The sequence below is a fragment of the Bison bison genome, unplaced genomic scaffold (assembly GCF_000754665.1).
Source record: "Bison bison bison isolate TAMUID 2011002044 unplaced genomic scaffold, Bison_UMD1.0 scf7180017864064, whole genome shotgun sequence".
NCBI lineage: Eukaryota > Metazoa > Chordata > Mammalia > Artiodactyla > Bovidae > Bison > Bison bison.
The window spans coordinates 1,653,255-1,669,292 of record NW_011494636.1 but is presented as its reverse complement, the minus strand read 5'-3'; the positions used below and the strand labels follow the sequence as shown (position 1 = coordinate 1,669,292).

The window sequence follows — 16,038 nt, the reverse complement described above, 5'->3', positions numbered from 1 at the left end:
TGCTATCTAGGTTGGTCATAACTTTCCTTCCAAGGAGTAAGCATCTTTTAATTTCATGGCTGCAGTCACCATCTGTAGTGATTTTGGAGCCCAGAAAAATAAAGTCAGCCACTGTTTTCACTGTTTCCCCACCTATTTGCTATGAAGTGATGGGACCAGGTGCCATGATCTTCATTTTCTGAATGTTGAGCTTTAAGCCAACTTTTTCACTCTCCTCTTTCACTTTCATCAAGAGGCTCTTTAGCTCTTCACTTTCTGCCATAAGGATGGTGTCATCTGCATATCTGAGATTATTGATATTTCTCCCAGCAATCTTGATTCCAGCTTGTGCTTCTTCCAGCCCAGTGTTTCTCACAATGTACTCTGCATATAAGTTAAATAAGCAGGGTGACAATATACAGCCTTGATGTACTCCTTTTCCTATTTCCAGTCTATTGTTACATGTCCAGTTCTAACTGTTGCTTCCTGACCTGCATATAGGTTTCTCAAGAGGCGGGTCAGGTGGTCTGGTATTCCCATCTCTTTCAGAATTGTCCACGGTTTATTGTGATCCACACAGTCAAAGGCTTTGGCATAGTCAATAAAGCAGAAATAGATGTTTTTCTGGATCTCTCTTGCTTTTTCGATGATCCAGCAGATGTTGGCAATTTGATCTCTGGTTCCTCTGCCTTTTCTAAAACCAGCTTGAAAATCTGGAAGTTCACAGTTCATGCATTGCTGAAGCCTGGCTTGGAGAATTTTGAACATTACTTTACTAGTGTGTGAGATGAGTGCAATTGTGTGGTAGTTTGAGCATTCTTTGGCATTGCCTTTCTTTGGGAAAGAAGATCCCCTAGAGGATCCCACTCAACCCACTCCAGTATTCTTGCCTAGAGAATCCCATTAACAGAGGAGCCTGGTGGGCTACAGTCATTGGTGTCTCAAAGAGTTGGACATGACATGATTTACATGCAAGTCAAGAAGAGACTACACTAACTAAATGTACCTTTTCTATAAGCAATAATTGTCTTCCTGTGGGTGAGTTGCTGAAGAACTTGCAACCTGGGGACAACGTAGTCCTATGAAAAGTTCTCTATGTTCACTATGAAAAGAACTCAGCCAAGCGATGGTAGGAGCACTCAGCTCTTACATTCAGAGAGGGAGGAAATCTTTCAGTTTCAGAGAAGAAAAAGTAAGGCTTGAAACAGATAGTTTGTTTAAATCTTCAATTGGCAACAAACTAGCATCATTCCAATCAAATGACAGTTTTTCTATGGGGAGAATTGGGTGAGACCAAATTTCTAAAAAATAAATTTTTAAGTGTCAGGTGTGTATCGGATGAGAAAGCTTGCAAATGCACTTTCAGATAACAGAATCTCACAGCGGTCAGCAGCTTTAGATGCATGGACTCCAACCACCTTGCTTTACAGATAAAGAAACAGGCTGCATGACTATGGGAGGTCAACATTAAGGGAGAAACTGGACAAATCTCCTTACAGACAACAACCAGTGAGCATGGTATAGGAGGCCCTCAGAGGAGTGCTGGAAGTGCTGCTTAGTTACACTATTTTTTTTTTCTAAAATGATATTCTTTCCATAATAGGCATAATAGTCATTCCATCTTTCTTTTGGATTAATACTGATTGTGCTGAGGAAATTCCATTCATTGTATCCATCTCTTCCCTGGAGATTGGACCAATATAGTATGAATAGATCAAGGAGGAAAATATTGTTCAAAATAGCAGGGAAAGTGGATGAGAAGAGTGACTTGGACCTGAGACTAAAACTGACTTCCTTCTCCAAGTGAGAATGAGAGAAGGGTGAGGGAGAAACAGTTTCATCACCAGTGACTGCCCATGAAGGTGAAAGTGTTGGTGCAAGTTCTCATTTCAAGGCCTTTAATACAGAAGAAGGAAATGATCCTTCTACATCAGTCCTGCCATTCCTCAATTCTTAAGAACTGAGCTAATGCTAAATTTATAGGTTTGCATCATTAGTTTTATACTGGAGTCAAAAATGGGCCCTCCTTATCTTTTAAGAACTGTATAAATTTGCTTTGAATTGGTCAATTCCATAACCTTTGGAAGTGAAAAGTCATCTCCATCACCCCAAGATTTCTTCCAATATCCAGGGAATGTACGTATTGGCCTCTGCTGCCTCTTGGTGTCCACTCCTTCTCCTCTAGTTTTGGTTATGTACCACGATGACCATACATGAAACTCATGATTTTTACCCATTTCCACATGCAAAATACATATTAATAGCCTTCCTCCTGGAACACAAACAAGATTGCAAGGGCAGAAGCAGCCATATTTGACCATGAGGTAACTTTACAGAAGGAAGCTACATGCCAAAGATGGTAGAGTGGAAAGGAGGAGCACGCTGATGAATTTGTGGATGTCCCTGAAATACCTCTAGATGTTTTTTTAAGTAGGAAAAAAAAAAAGTGTAGTTTATATAAGCAGCTGTGGTCAGGTCTCTGCAAACAGCTAAAAATATCCATGACTCATTACAGTATGTAAAGCTCATGGTAATTTGCACAGTGCTAAATAAATTATGTTTGAGGAAAAAAACATTCATGAATATACCAAAGACCTGGGCGGGTCATGGGGTTGCAAAGAGTCGGACATGACTGAGCAACTGAACTAAACTCGGGGGTCATGGAAGGCCCACATTGTGCTGCTGCTAAGTCACTTCAGTCATGTCTGACTCTGTGCGACCCCATAGATGGCAGCCCACCAGGTTCCCCCATCCCTGGGATTCTCCAAGCCAGAACACTGGAGTGGGTTGCCATTTCCTTCTCCAATGCATGAAAGTGAAATTGAAAGTGAAGTCGCTCAGTCGTGTCCGACTCCTAGTGACCCCATGGACTGAGGCCCACCAGGCTCCTCTGTCCATGGGATTTTCCAGGCAAGAACACTGGAGTGGGGTGCCATTGCCCAGCAAACAATTCAGAAGTTCCTAGTGTATACAATTTGACTTCTGAAATCTTTTCTATACCCCCTACTCTGAGCCTTCTTCCCCTAGCTGTTATTTTTTCTGCCCTTTCTCCTTTGCTATGACTGTCTTGCTGATTCCTCTCATTTCCTCCCCCAATTGCCAAATATAAAATATTCTCTAATATACAGAGCAGGCCAGAGTTCCCCCAATTCCTATTCTTAAACTCCTGTACCCAAAATAAAAAAAAATGACACCTCCTTACTAGAAAACATTCTCACTTGAAGGTTATGTAAACACTTTTTCATAGCATATTTGAAAAAGTCAGCACTGCAACTATTGTCTTACAAATCTCCAAAGAAGATTATCCTATTGCCTTTAGGTTTTCTTAGTGGGTTTTTTGGTTACAAGAGTCACTTTACAGCTCTTTACTTGTTTGTTCTTCTTCTTACTTATTTTTCATAAGGTAAGCTGCCGGGGTCCAGCCCCGGCTGATCCAGGGTATTCGAAGGGGAGACAGCTTCGGCAACTATTTAAATATTCATCAAAGATATAAAGAGTAATAGAATGAAGATAGCTCACTAGGAAAATTCAGTGGAGAAAAGAGGCTGAGTAGCTTGGTTTACGCGGGAGACCAATAAAACTTCAAGACAAGAAGTTTGCACCACTTACGTAGGCCACAGGCGTCCTTCCGTTCTCCCGAAGGAGAGGAGACACTGAGGCCTCCCCGGTAGGATCTTAGAAGCCCAGGCATAATTAATAAGCATGGCAGTTTCCGCGCTCCAGATGGAGACTCAGCCAGAGTGAGAAAGAGAGCGACATGGGGAGACCAGTATTTCGAGGAACTGATCCCCATTCTTTATTTTCCAGAGTCTTGTTTTTATACACTGAGATGTTATACAAAAGTCACGTGGGGACAGCAGTCCTGACTTTTATTAAAGTCAGGTGCTTCATACAAATGTATACAGAGGTCTTAGGGGTGTTACATCATCTTCTGGCCAGGGGGGCCTGCTGACAATTTATGACCCTCTCCTTGTGACAGTGGTCAGTCAACCAGAACACTTTTTTCTCCAAGGGTGATTATTCTTAAAACAGACGCCACCCAAATAAAGTTACATTCCTATAGGGTGAGGGTGTAGTGGGTTTTAGTTAAGGAAAGAATTTAATTAGCCTAAGGTCTAACGTGATTAATATCAAAGGTTAATACTTATTTCTTCTATATATTCATTAATGTGTGTAAGGGCAGGGGATGTGGAGACTTAGCAACAAACATTGGCTCAACAAATGAAAAACCCTTCACTAATACAATTTCTAATCAGCCCATTATACTTATACTAATAGTCTTCTAACTTTTCTAAGGAACCTGTTTTTAGAAGGTTTAAAGCATCTCATGCCTCTCACAGTTGGGAGGCTGTGAGCAATCACATGTGGCCGGACAAGCCTGTCAGGCAGGCCAGAGAACCTTCAGAGGAGTTTGTAGGTTAAAACACTCTGGTCATGCCCAGGAGTTTTTATTAACTGGAGCTTTAGGTTAACTCCTTCTCCAAAAGAGGTGGTGGGGGACAGCCCCCCATAAAGTCAGAGGTGTAGGGGAGAGCACAAAATAGTAAAGTAGGCAGGCTCTGGTTATGGGGGTAGATGCTCGGGAATTTCCAGGGGGACTCCTGAGGCTCTATCCCGCCTTTGCGTATGTCGAGCCTCCTTCCTCATGACCTTTGTCATGGGTGGAGTGCCTCACCCGGCCCCCAACAGTAAGCCTTTTAGAATATGTATTGGAGAAGTGAAGCTTGACGTTAGTGACTCTTAGTTATGATTATAATAGGAAACTGCCCAAAGATATGGAGCAGATTAGACCAGGACTCTCCCTGATCTTCTGCAGGACCAGCATGTCTATCGGTTCCCAGATGATCAGCCCCAGTTTATCTCAACTAAGCCTGCTGCTAAGTCGCTTCAGTCGTGTCCGACTCTGTGTGACCCCATAGATGGCAGCCCACCAGGCTCCCCCGTCCCTGGGATTCTCCAGGCAAGAACACTGGAGTGGGTTGCCATTTCCTTCTCCAATGCATGAAAGTGAAAAGTGAAAGTGAAGTTGCTCAGTCATGTCCAACTCTTCGTGACCCCATGGACTGCAGCCCACCAGGCTCCTCTGTCCATGGGATTCTCCAGGCAAGAGTACTGGAGTGGGGTGCTATCGCCTTCTCCCAACTAAGCCTGATAGGAATCAACTGGCAAGGAAAGAATATTTTCCTTATGTTAATAAGACTTCATAATTTGAATGTTTCCTGGTATATTTAGAAGTATAACAAGTGTGGTTTCTGTTGAAATGCAAACATTAATAATGTAGAAGACTGGAAAACAGAACCACAAGGCAGAGAATTACGAAGTTCCTGTTAATTTTAATTTATGACAAAGACACAGGAAGCTCCTTCTCAGTCTACTGTTGCCACTTTAGCATGACCAAGTTATTTTTATACCAAGTATAGATTTAGCTGTTAATTTTATATGCCTATATTTGAATGGGATCAAGATGAATAAAAGACCATATTTGTGTTAAATGTTGTAATGTCCCATAATTTATGTGCTTTAAATTTTTAAAGCAATGGACTTGTCCTGAATTGCAAGACTGCATTATGACTTTCATGAGCCCTAAGTGAATAAGAGTAAGTGAAGTCGCTCAGTTGTGTCTGACTCTTTTCGACCCCATGAACTGTAGCCCACCAGGCTTCTCTGTCCATGGGGTTCTCCAGGCAAGAATACTGGAGTGGGTTGCCATTTCCTTCTCCAGAAGATCTTCCCAACCCAGGGATTGAACTTGGGTTTCCTGCATTGCAGGCAGATGCTTTAACCTCTGAGCCGCCAGGGAAGCAGATAGACACTTTTGCTTTGTGGGACCCTATAAATCAATAAATATTAAAAATTAGACTATATGAGCACATTGATATAAAGATTACATTAAGCTTTAATATAATCCAGACTGGATTTATTCTTATCTTTTAAAGAATTAATATATATTCATATTCTTATATTTATTTTTTCTCATGATTTTGAAATAAACTAAAATTATTTTCATGAACCCCTAAAAGTATCATAGGCCCTATGCACTGTTTGACTGGGTCTCATGGAACAATCGGCCCTGTGAAGTCAGAAACAGCCAGTACATGTCCCATGTACTGGAGTCTACCTATTCCTAAAGACCCTCACCCTGCCACAACCACACCACACATTCACACAGGCTTTCAAATTGAAATGAAAATTTCAAAGTAGTTTCTTTGGGAAATGGTACATTTATTCTAGTAATGCTGTCATTTCTGAAGTTTTTTTACACACCTTGATTTGGAGACCTAAGATGAATATTTGAGATTTATGTTTGATAGTTAAAACTATCTTAATGAAATAATATTTTAGGTACCAAAAAAAGATTTGTTTTTATATAGTATCAAACTTGGAAAAAGCCTATGTTTAAACCTGAACCTTGTATTGCATGTATTTGATTAAAGTGTTTATAGAAAAAAAGGTTACTTAGTTAAATGGTTGTAAAGCTGAGCTTGCAACCTTCTGATAAATAATTAGTATTTTCTATTGCTAAGTGAATAACATAGAAGCATATTTGCCCATTCTCCAGAAACAAATAGTATATACTATATTTTTCTTGCAGTATATTCTTTCTATAAGCAGAGAAAATCTAAACAAGGATCTATTGACGGGTAAGTCTAATGTTTTATTCACCAGCCCTCATTTTCAGCAAAGCACATGAGACTAATCTCGTCATATGATTAAATGAAACTCATTTACCATTTCATCGTAGGGGTTATTAAGAGCAAGACTATGTACAATACAAAGTGTTTCTTTAAAAATACTGGTGGTACATCTTCCAGCATCTCTTTTTCATCTTGCTGCTGCTGCTAAGTCACTTCAGTCGTGTCCAACTCTGTGTGACCCCATAGACAGCAGCCCACCAGGCTCCCCCGTCCCTGGGATTCTCCAGGCAAGAACACTGGAGTGGTGGTCTAAATAAAAATTGTTTGTTCAGCATGTATTGAATTCCTATTGTCTTCTAGGCACTGGCTTGAATGAGTGCCTCAGTGAAGAACTCACAATCTAGTAGAAAAACAGATATACATATATAACAATTTTCAAAGAGACACAAGCAGATTTTTTTATCAGAAATATGACAAGCAATAGTGTGAAGGCTGATAGAGGGCTGAAGTTTTTTTAAGTATTATGAAAATTGCTGTGTGCAAAAACAAGAGTCTGGACTAAAGCTATAGCCCTCCAGTTGGGAGGAGATATAGATTCAAGATATCTGTAGGAGACAAAATTAGATGCAGGGTATAGGAAGTTGATAAAGAGGAAGGTGTACATAAGCCTGAAGATTCTCATGTGCATAACTAAAAAGACCTAGACTCATCCATTAATTGAAAAGCCCCTGGACTGCAAATTAAATTTGTATCCTGGATAATCAATCCAATCACATTCCATGTAACCCTTGATCATAGTTTTTTCTTCTTTAGCATTTGTACTAAACAAATTCATTCTATGCAAAGCATGCCATTAGTAGTTCTGCTGCTGCTGCTGCTAAGTCGAGTCAGTCGTGTCCGACTCTGTGCGACCCCAGAGACGGCAGCCCACCAGGCTCTGCCGTCCCTGGGATTCTCCAGGCAAGAACACTGGAGTGGGTTGCCATTTCCTTCTCCAATGTATCAAAGTGAAAAGTGAAAGTGAAGCGCTCAGTCGTGTCCGACTCTTAGCGACCCCATGGACTACAGCCTACCAGGCTCCTCCGTCTATGGGATTTTCCAGGCAAGAGTACTGGAGTGGGGTGCCATTAGTAGTTCTACTATCTTGTAAATCAATCAATCCCTCTCAACGCATTCCAGCAACCTCTGACTTTTGGAGAGCAGAGGTTCCTGTTATTTATCTGTGTTTCTCCACAGTTTCCTACCCAGGGTGAGTTTGTAACGTATCTGTTGAATTGAACTGAACTGAACTGGGAGGAGGAGTGAAGGGGAAGGTCACTCTAGTTGATTCACAAGGGCTCAGAAACAGGGTTTAGTATTCGTCTCAATTCCATTTCTTTACTTCTAAGACTGACTTTTGGATGAGTAGATACATGGCTAGATTGCTTTATATATTCATGCTGATCTTAAGAAAAGAAACTACAAGACAGCTTTCAAAAATAATAGAAAATATCTTTGACGTGTTAAGCACTATGTTAATAACTGCTTTATATTGCATCCATTTGTATAACCCTCCAAACAACTCTGTGAAGTAAGAATGATGTTTACCTCAGTTTTGTACATGATAAAGGAAGCTTAGAGAGGGCCACAGTGCAACAGGTTACACTGTTAATAAGTAGCAGAATCTGGATTGAACCTGAGTCTGTCTATTCCAAAGTCCATGCTTTTAACTATTACAGTCACTGCCTCCAGTAATATAAATGAAACACTGATAATAAGGAGCTAAGACATGGGGAAGATCCATCTGGCATACTCCCCCGTTTTTCATTAGGTACACACTGCACAGCGTACAATTTCATAAATGGCATAAATATGTTAATCCAAAGAATGCTGAACCTCTTGACTTCTAAACCATTTGGCATATAAAGTTCTTTTACACAGCTCTTATTCCTATACATGGCATCAGATTGTGAGCCACCTATTCCACTGATAAATGCTCATTCCTTCTGATAGCACAGCTCCCCTCTGAAAGTACTGTAACTAAATCATTATCCTGCATCAGCTTTTCATGTAGGGTTGTTTCATGGTTTACTGTCCTGTGGGATGTTAATAACTGTTAAGTAAAACAAACATAAAAAGGATATGTGGTCAGGTAAATTTGATAAACTTAAAACCTGCATTGGACTTCCCAGGTGGCCCTAGAGGTAAAGAACTCATCTGTCAATGCAGGAGACATAAGAAATATGGATTCAATCCCTGGGTCAGGAGGATGCCCTGGAGGAGGGCATGGCAACCCACTGCAGTATTCTTGCCTGGAGAATCCCATGGACAGAGGAGCCTCGTGGGCTACATTGGGGCCCAACAAGTTGAACACAACTACAGTGACTTGGCACACACACAAGCAAACCCTGCATCAAATTAGTTTTAAAAGTTCTAGGACTTCCCTGGTGACCCAGTGGCTACGACTCCATGCTCCCAATGCAGGGGGCCCAGGTTAAATCCCTTGTCAGGAAACTAGATCCCACCTGCCACAACTAAGAAATCCCACATGCTGCAATGAAGAGCTGGCGCCGCCAAATAAATACGTAAATAACTATTAAAAGTCTTTTCTTACAGTACTTTCAGGGCCTTTATTATACTAGTCTGCAGTGTGGATTTTCCAGGGCAATGCTGTCTAAGATGTGACCACAAATGCCAGCCATATGCATAATTTAAAACCTTATATTAATCACAATAGAAAACCTACAAAGAAATTGACAAAATTAATTTTAATAGTATATTTAACCTAATATATCCAAAATATTATTATTTCAATATGTAACCTATGTGAGAATGCTGCTGCTGCTACTGCTAAGTCGCTTCAGTCATGTCCGACTCTGTGCGACCCCAAAGACGGCAGCCCACTAGGCTCCCCCATCCCTGGGATTCTCCAGGCAAGAACTCTGGAGTGGGTTGCCATTTCCTTCTCCAATGTATGAAAGTGAAAAGTGAAAGTGAAGTCGCTCAGTCGTGTCCGACTCCTAGTGACCCCATGGACTGTAGCCCACCAGGCTCCTCCGTCCATGGGATTTTCCAGGCAAGAGAACTGGGGTGCCATTGCCTTCTCCATGTAAAAATGCTACTCATGAGACATTTTACTCCTTTTTTTTTTTTAAACTAAGTTGTGAAAACCCAGTGGTTGCATCCCATCTCCATTCAGAACATCCATATTTTAGGCATTCAAGAGCCACATGTATCTGGGGACCAAGACGGCATAGTCAGAGGGTCAGAGTGTGAGCATTTCTGTAATGACTGTGACCACAGAACAGTTATTTCAGTTATCATAGGACTAGTGTCCCATGGAAAATTCTTTGAGCTGCATTTCTCTACATTTAATTTGAAAAAAAAATTGCAAAAAGCTTGATTCCACAAACACATATTGTGTTTGTCAAAGATACCCATAGTGGTTTGAGTAAACTCTGATTTCTCCAAGTTATTTGTCAAAAGATTTCTTAAACATCGATAAGTCTTTGGCATATCTCGAATTTCAATATTCTAAAGCTTCCAATCCTGTGTTCAAGAATCTTAAAGTCTGCAAACCCCAAATCAAACTTAAGCAAAGCAGAACAACAACAACAACAAATACAAAACCTGAGATGAAAAGGAGAGATGGGTACAGATAGAAATATTGAATTCAAAGTCAGACTTCTGGCTTATTTTTCCTAAATTCTTTACTTTGTGTGATCTTAGTCATCTCACTTTTCCCTCCAGAAGCTCAGTTACTTCATTTATGAAATGAAGAGTTTTAAAATAAACTCTCTCTGAGGTCTACACCAGCTCTAACATCTACATTCAGATTTGTGGCTTTAAGAACAATAAATAGCCCCTAATTATAGATCTCCTGCTCATGAGAAAAACTAATAGTTAAGAAAATTAAATTCACTATAGATTTTTTAGCAGGCCAAAAAAGCACTAAAATAATTTGATTCTATTTATTAAGAAGTTTCCAGTCTTCTTACTCACTTTCCCCTAACTATTTGATACAAAAAGATCTATATTTATATATCAATGATCTATATTTATAACAAACTGAGTCAGAAGTCTAGAGGACTTGCTAAAAAGAGATACAAAGTCAGACATAGTATGAAAAAAAAAGTTTGACTGAATATTTCCAATCACAAATTAAGCCTTAATTTGGGGGTAACTTTAAAATATGTGATGATTGCTTCTTTCCTAGGGTGCCAACAATTACAGTGATGCAAGAATATACATAGTTAGATTTTTTTTTTGAGATGGAGACAGTTGATTTTTATTTATCTCTTTTACTACCAGATTATCCTTAGAACATTTGCCAAACAGTTGTCAAATCACATTTTAACTAATTGATGTTTACATTGTTAAGTATCTCTATCACACCATTCTCAGAAAATGATTAATTCAATTTAAGTGAAATAAGAATTGGAATTTCATTTCCATTAGTTTTCTCTCTTTGTTTCTTCAGCTGTTGAGAAATACTCCAATGCAAAAGTGCACTTTGGCCACAGGCTGGTGAAATGTAATCCCGAGAAAGGAGTGATCACAGTGCTTGGGTAAGAACCGGTCAGCCCTCTGACTTCACAGGTGAAGGGTTGAAGTGGAGAACTGTGCCTGTAAACTTTGCTCTTGACTTTTTTGAAAGAGTTAAATGATTACTAACAGGGTAATTCAAGTAGTTTCTACAGTCAAGTAACTTTATGTTGATCACTAGCACCAGTATTCTTCCTGATTCTCCCGCTCATTCATCTTCTTAACAGTATTCTAGACTGGTAACCGTACTCTGCTTCTAACACTCTCCTAACTTAAAACAGATAACTCTCCACTGCTCTGCTTCTCCTCTCCTCTTTCTGAATACTATTTGTCTGCCTCCGCTTGGCTGAGCCCATTTCCTCTCAAGTTCCAAGACTCATATCCCACTTGGGGGAAATATCTTGGATTCACAGTTTGTTCAACAACTACTTATAAATTCACATTTCTATTTGTAATAATAACCCTTATTTCAATCTTAATATTAATTTTCCTTTAAGCACCTTCGCAAGTACTTCTTGCCATAATCTCAAATGTATCTAAAATTTCAAACATCTATTTGTCCTCCTCCTAACTTCCCTGGTTTGTTGTTGTTGCTCTCTAGATGCTCAGTCATGTCCAACTCTTTGTGACCCTGTGAACCGTAGACCACAGGCTCCTCTGTCCATGGAATTCTCTAGGCAAGAATACTGGAGTGGGCTGCCGTTTCCTTCCCTAGGGGCTCTTCCCCACCCAGGGATCAAACCTGTGTCTCCTGCATTGGCAGGCAGATTCTTTACTACTGAGTCACCTGGGAAGCTGACTTACCTAGTACTTTTAACCAAATAATTAAAATCATTCTTGACATACCCCGTTCCTTATTTTCTCCCATTTGATCTGAAAACATTTCCCAGTGTCTCGTACTTCCTGTCTGCCTCAGAGCCTACGTCGTCCTTCTTCCTGAGCACCACAATCCTTGGGATCTCACCCTCACACATGTAGGCTACTAAGGTCACTTTGTCTCCATTTCCTCTCCCTTCTGCATTGTGGCTCCTCTGCAACGTTTCTACTCCTAAGTAAGTTGTCTTAAAGTACTACTCTTCATACACCACCTGCCCAATGGAAATATATTGTTTTCTCCCAGCTGCCAGAATAATGTATTTAAACCTTGCATCTTAACATTCAAAATCCTCTTCTCCTCCCTCTCCAATTGTATTCTTTTCTTAAATTCCTCTTCTGATCTCCTCTAAGACAAACATGCTGCTCCTAGAGGATCTTCGTCACGTCCCTGTGGTTGTTCATACACTTTCTCCATTTGAAGGACTTTTCCTTCTTTTCAAGGTTCTCTTCCTTCATGCAGGGAACTCAGCTTTAAGTCAGGCTTCTGTGGCCTAGCATGTCTTTAGGAATCAGTATGATTGTGTGTTGGAGAAGGCAATGGCACCCCACTCCAGTACTCTTGCCTGGAAAATCCCATGGATGGAGGAGCCTGGTGGGCTGCAGTCCATGGGGTCACTAGGAGTCGGACACGACTGAGCGACTTCACTTTCACTTTTCACTTTCATGCATTGGAGAAGGAAATGGTAGCCCACTCTAGTGTTCTTGCCTGGAGAATCCCAGGGACGGGGGAGCCTGGTGAGCTGCCACCTCTGGGGTCGCACAGAGTCGGACATGACTGAAGCGACTTAGCAGCAGCAGCAGCAGCATGACTGTGTGTTACCCTCATTCTCATAAGCAAACCCCATGACTGGGACAAGTGTTATCTTCATTTTATAGCTATCGACTCAAAGCTCTAAATCAGATATGTAAAAGTGAGTAGTGGCCCCATTATTAAGTCACTACTTTTTATACCCAATAGAGGTACTTCATCATTTTCACCACTAGACTTTTTTTTTTTTTTGATGGTTTATTTTATTTTTCAGACAGGACAAAGTTCCCAAAGATGTCACCTGTGACCTCATTGTAGGATGTGATGGAGCCTTTTCCACTGTTAGAACTTACCTCATGAAGAAACCCCGCTTTGATTACAGTCAGCAATACATTCCTCATGGGTACATGGAGCTGAATATTCCACCTAAGAATGGGGATGTAAGTCCTCTCCCTTTCTTTTCTCCTTCCTACGACTCTCCCCCTCCCCTGCCCTATAATAGAGAGAAGTGTATTCTAGTGCAGTTGTGCTCATCAGCATGTCTTGATCCATTTTAAGGTTTGCCAAAGTACTATGTATTCAATAACTCATAATAAATTGGATGTAGAGGTATCCTTTTAATAATATCATTCTCACTCCCTTACCTTTCCATATGTTTTCTTGAATAGGGAAGAAAGGAAAGGAATTACAACTACTTTTTTCTATTATATCTTGGGAAAAAATTAAAAAAAAAAAACAGGTTGGGAATCAACTTTGTGTACTGACAGTCCAAAGTTCTTATACTCATGATTAAATAAAAAAAGGTATTAAATAAAATGAACAGGGAGTTTTTGTAAAGAGACATGCATTGCATGTTTTTTATTTCCTGGAGTCCATGTTAAACCATATGTGGCCAGAGGTAAATATGTAGTATGTGTATTGCATGTTGAGGAAAATTAAAATACCAACAGAAGCAATGAGGATCTTGGCTTATAAGTAATAAAAGGTACAAAGCATTAGTTAAATACTTGATTTGCATGTAAAACATACATTTTAAGGTACTGATTTAACCTATCCTAGTTGAAATTCAAACGTCTAGTCTGTTTGGGCTGCTAAGTCACTTCAGTCGTGTCCGACTCTGTGCGACCCCATAGACGGCAGCCCACCAGGCTCCCCCGCCCCTGGGATTCTCCAGGCAAGAACACTGGAGTGGGCTGCCATTTCCTTCTCCAATGCATGAAAGTGAAAAGTGAAAGTTAAGTTGCTCAGTTGTGTCCGACTCCCAGCGACCCCATGGACTGCAGCCCAACAGGCTCCTCCGTTCATGGGATTTTCCAGGGAAGAGAACTGGAGTGGGATGCCATTGCCCTCTCCGCTGTTTGGGATAGCAGTATTATATACCACTTATGGGCTTCCCAGGTGACTCAGTGGTAAAGAATCTGCCAGTGCAGGAGATTCGGGTTTGATCCCTGGATGGGGAAGATCCTCTGGAGGAGGAAATGTCAACCCACTCCAGTATCCTTGCCAAGACAATTCTATGGACAGAGGAGCCTACAGTCTATGAGGTTGCAAAGAGTCTGACATGACTGAATGATTAACACTTCTAACACCTGGGGAATTAAGTGGGAGTTCATCTTTAAGCTATTTTTTCACAGCAAGCAAACTGTCTTTGCTTAGACTTTATGTTTAGAAGGACTTGCGGTGATCTAAATTGCTGTGGGTACAAGTATAACATAAACAGAGTCGGTGTGCCTTATTTGTTAATGCAGATGAGCTGCATTAATACACTAATTATATGTATATTTTTCCCCTGCAGTATGCCATGGAACCTAATTATCTACATATTTGGCCTAGAGATACCTTTATGATGATTGCACTTCCTAACATGGTAGTGTAAAATTTTTTTATTAACTCTCATTTTGCCTATATGATTAATGGTTTTCATTACTTACTTTTATATACTATATACATGTACGTAGTCAACTTCATCATTGTCTAGTCTGTTTAATGATTATATATGAAACTTTGGGGATATTGAAGAAAAACCTGAAGAAATACAAGTTATTTACTTTGGAAAGGATATTTAACATATACAAATGACTAATGGGGGTTTGTGTGTGGTGGTACCTGACTGCCACCTCTCCCAAGACAGTGCAGGAAGAAACTGCCCCCAAATAAAGCCAAAGATATTTAGGTTATATATTATGAAGTACTTTTCATCCTTTAAGGTCTGTAGGACATTTGAATATTCATTATCAAAAAGGAGCATGGCTGTTCTTTCATTAGACCTTAGAGACTTTTTTGCTATCAGTCCTGGGTGTTTATTGGAAGGACTGATGTTGAAGCTGAAACTCCAATACTTTGGCCACCTGATGTGAAGATCCAACTCATTGGAAAAGACCCTGATGCTGGGTCTTTTCCAGAGGATGAGATGGCTGGATGGCATCACCGACTCAATGGACATGAGTTTGGGTGGACTCTGGGAATTGGTGATGGATAGGGAGGCCTGGTGTGCTGCAGTTCATAGGGTCGCAAAGAGTGACTGAACTGAACGGAATACATACATATATAGTTATTATTATCTCTATATGGAGATTCCCATGTGGCTCAGTGATGAAGAATCCAACGCAGTGCAAGAGATGTGAATTCAATCCCTGGGTCCAGAAGATCCCCTGGGGAAGGAAATGACAATCCACTTCAATATTCTTGCCCGGGAAATCTCATGGACAGAGGAACCCGGCGGGCTATAGTCCATGGTGTCACTAAAGAGTTGGACATGACTTAGTGACTAAACAACAACAATCTCTATATATAATATAGACACCTATATCTATTTATATTTTTCTGGTTGGTCTTTTATTTACCTTTGTTTTTTCTTTCTCTTGTCAAGAATCCTGGGGTCCAAGGCCCTAATGTCATAGTGTTTTAAATGGAATAACAGTAAAGAAAAAAAAAAGAGGAGAATTCAAATCCAATGCACCTATTAATAGTATAAGGAGTGCAGTGTTTGCTTGGTGAAAATATCTGGAGTTTACAGTATCAGATCAGATCAGATCAGATCAGTCGTTCAGTCATGTCCGACTCTTTGCAACCCCATGAATCGAAGCATGCCAGGCCTCCCTGTCCAATATCAACTCCCAGAGTTCACTGAGACTCACGTCCATCGAGTCAGTGATGCCATCCAGCCATCTCATCCTCTGTCTTCCCCTTCTCCTCTTGCCCTCAATCCCTCCCAGCATCAGAGTCTTTTCCAATGAGTCAACTCTTTGCATGAGGTGGCCAAAGTACTGGAGTTTC

General features: G+C 40.5%; 1 protein-coding gene across 1 annotated transcript in view; it reads left to right on the top strand.

Annotated features, from left to right (window-relative positions):
* Positions 1-16,038, top strand: part of KMO (kynurenine 3-monooxygenase (kynurenine 3-hydroxylase)) — a 69,800-nt gene that overhangs the window by 28,940 nt on the left and 24,822 nt on the right. Inside the window, exons 5-8 of the mRNA XM_010836724.1 lie at positions 6,572-6,620; positions 11,074-11,161; positions 13,037-13,202; positions 14,558-14,634. Of these exons, the coding sequence (XP_010835026.1) occupies positions 6,572-6,620; positions 11,074-11,161; positions 13,037-13,202; positions 14,558-14,634 (380 nt within the window). The remainder of the gene's footprint in view (positions 1-6,571; positions 6,621-11,073; positions 11,162-13,036; positions 13,203-14,557; positions 14,635-16,038) is intronic.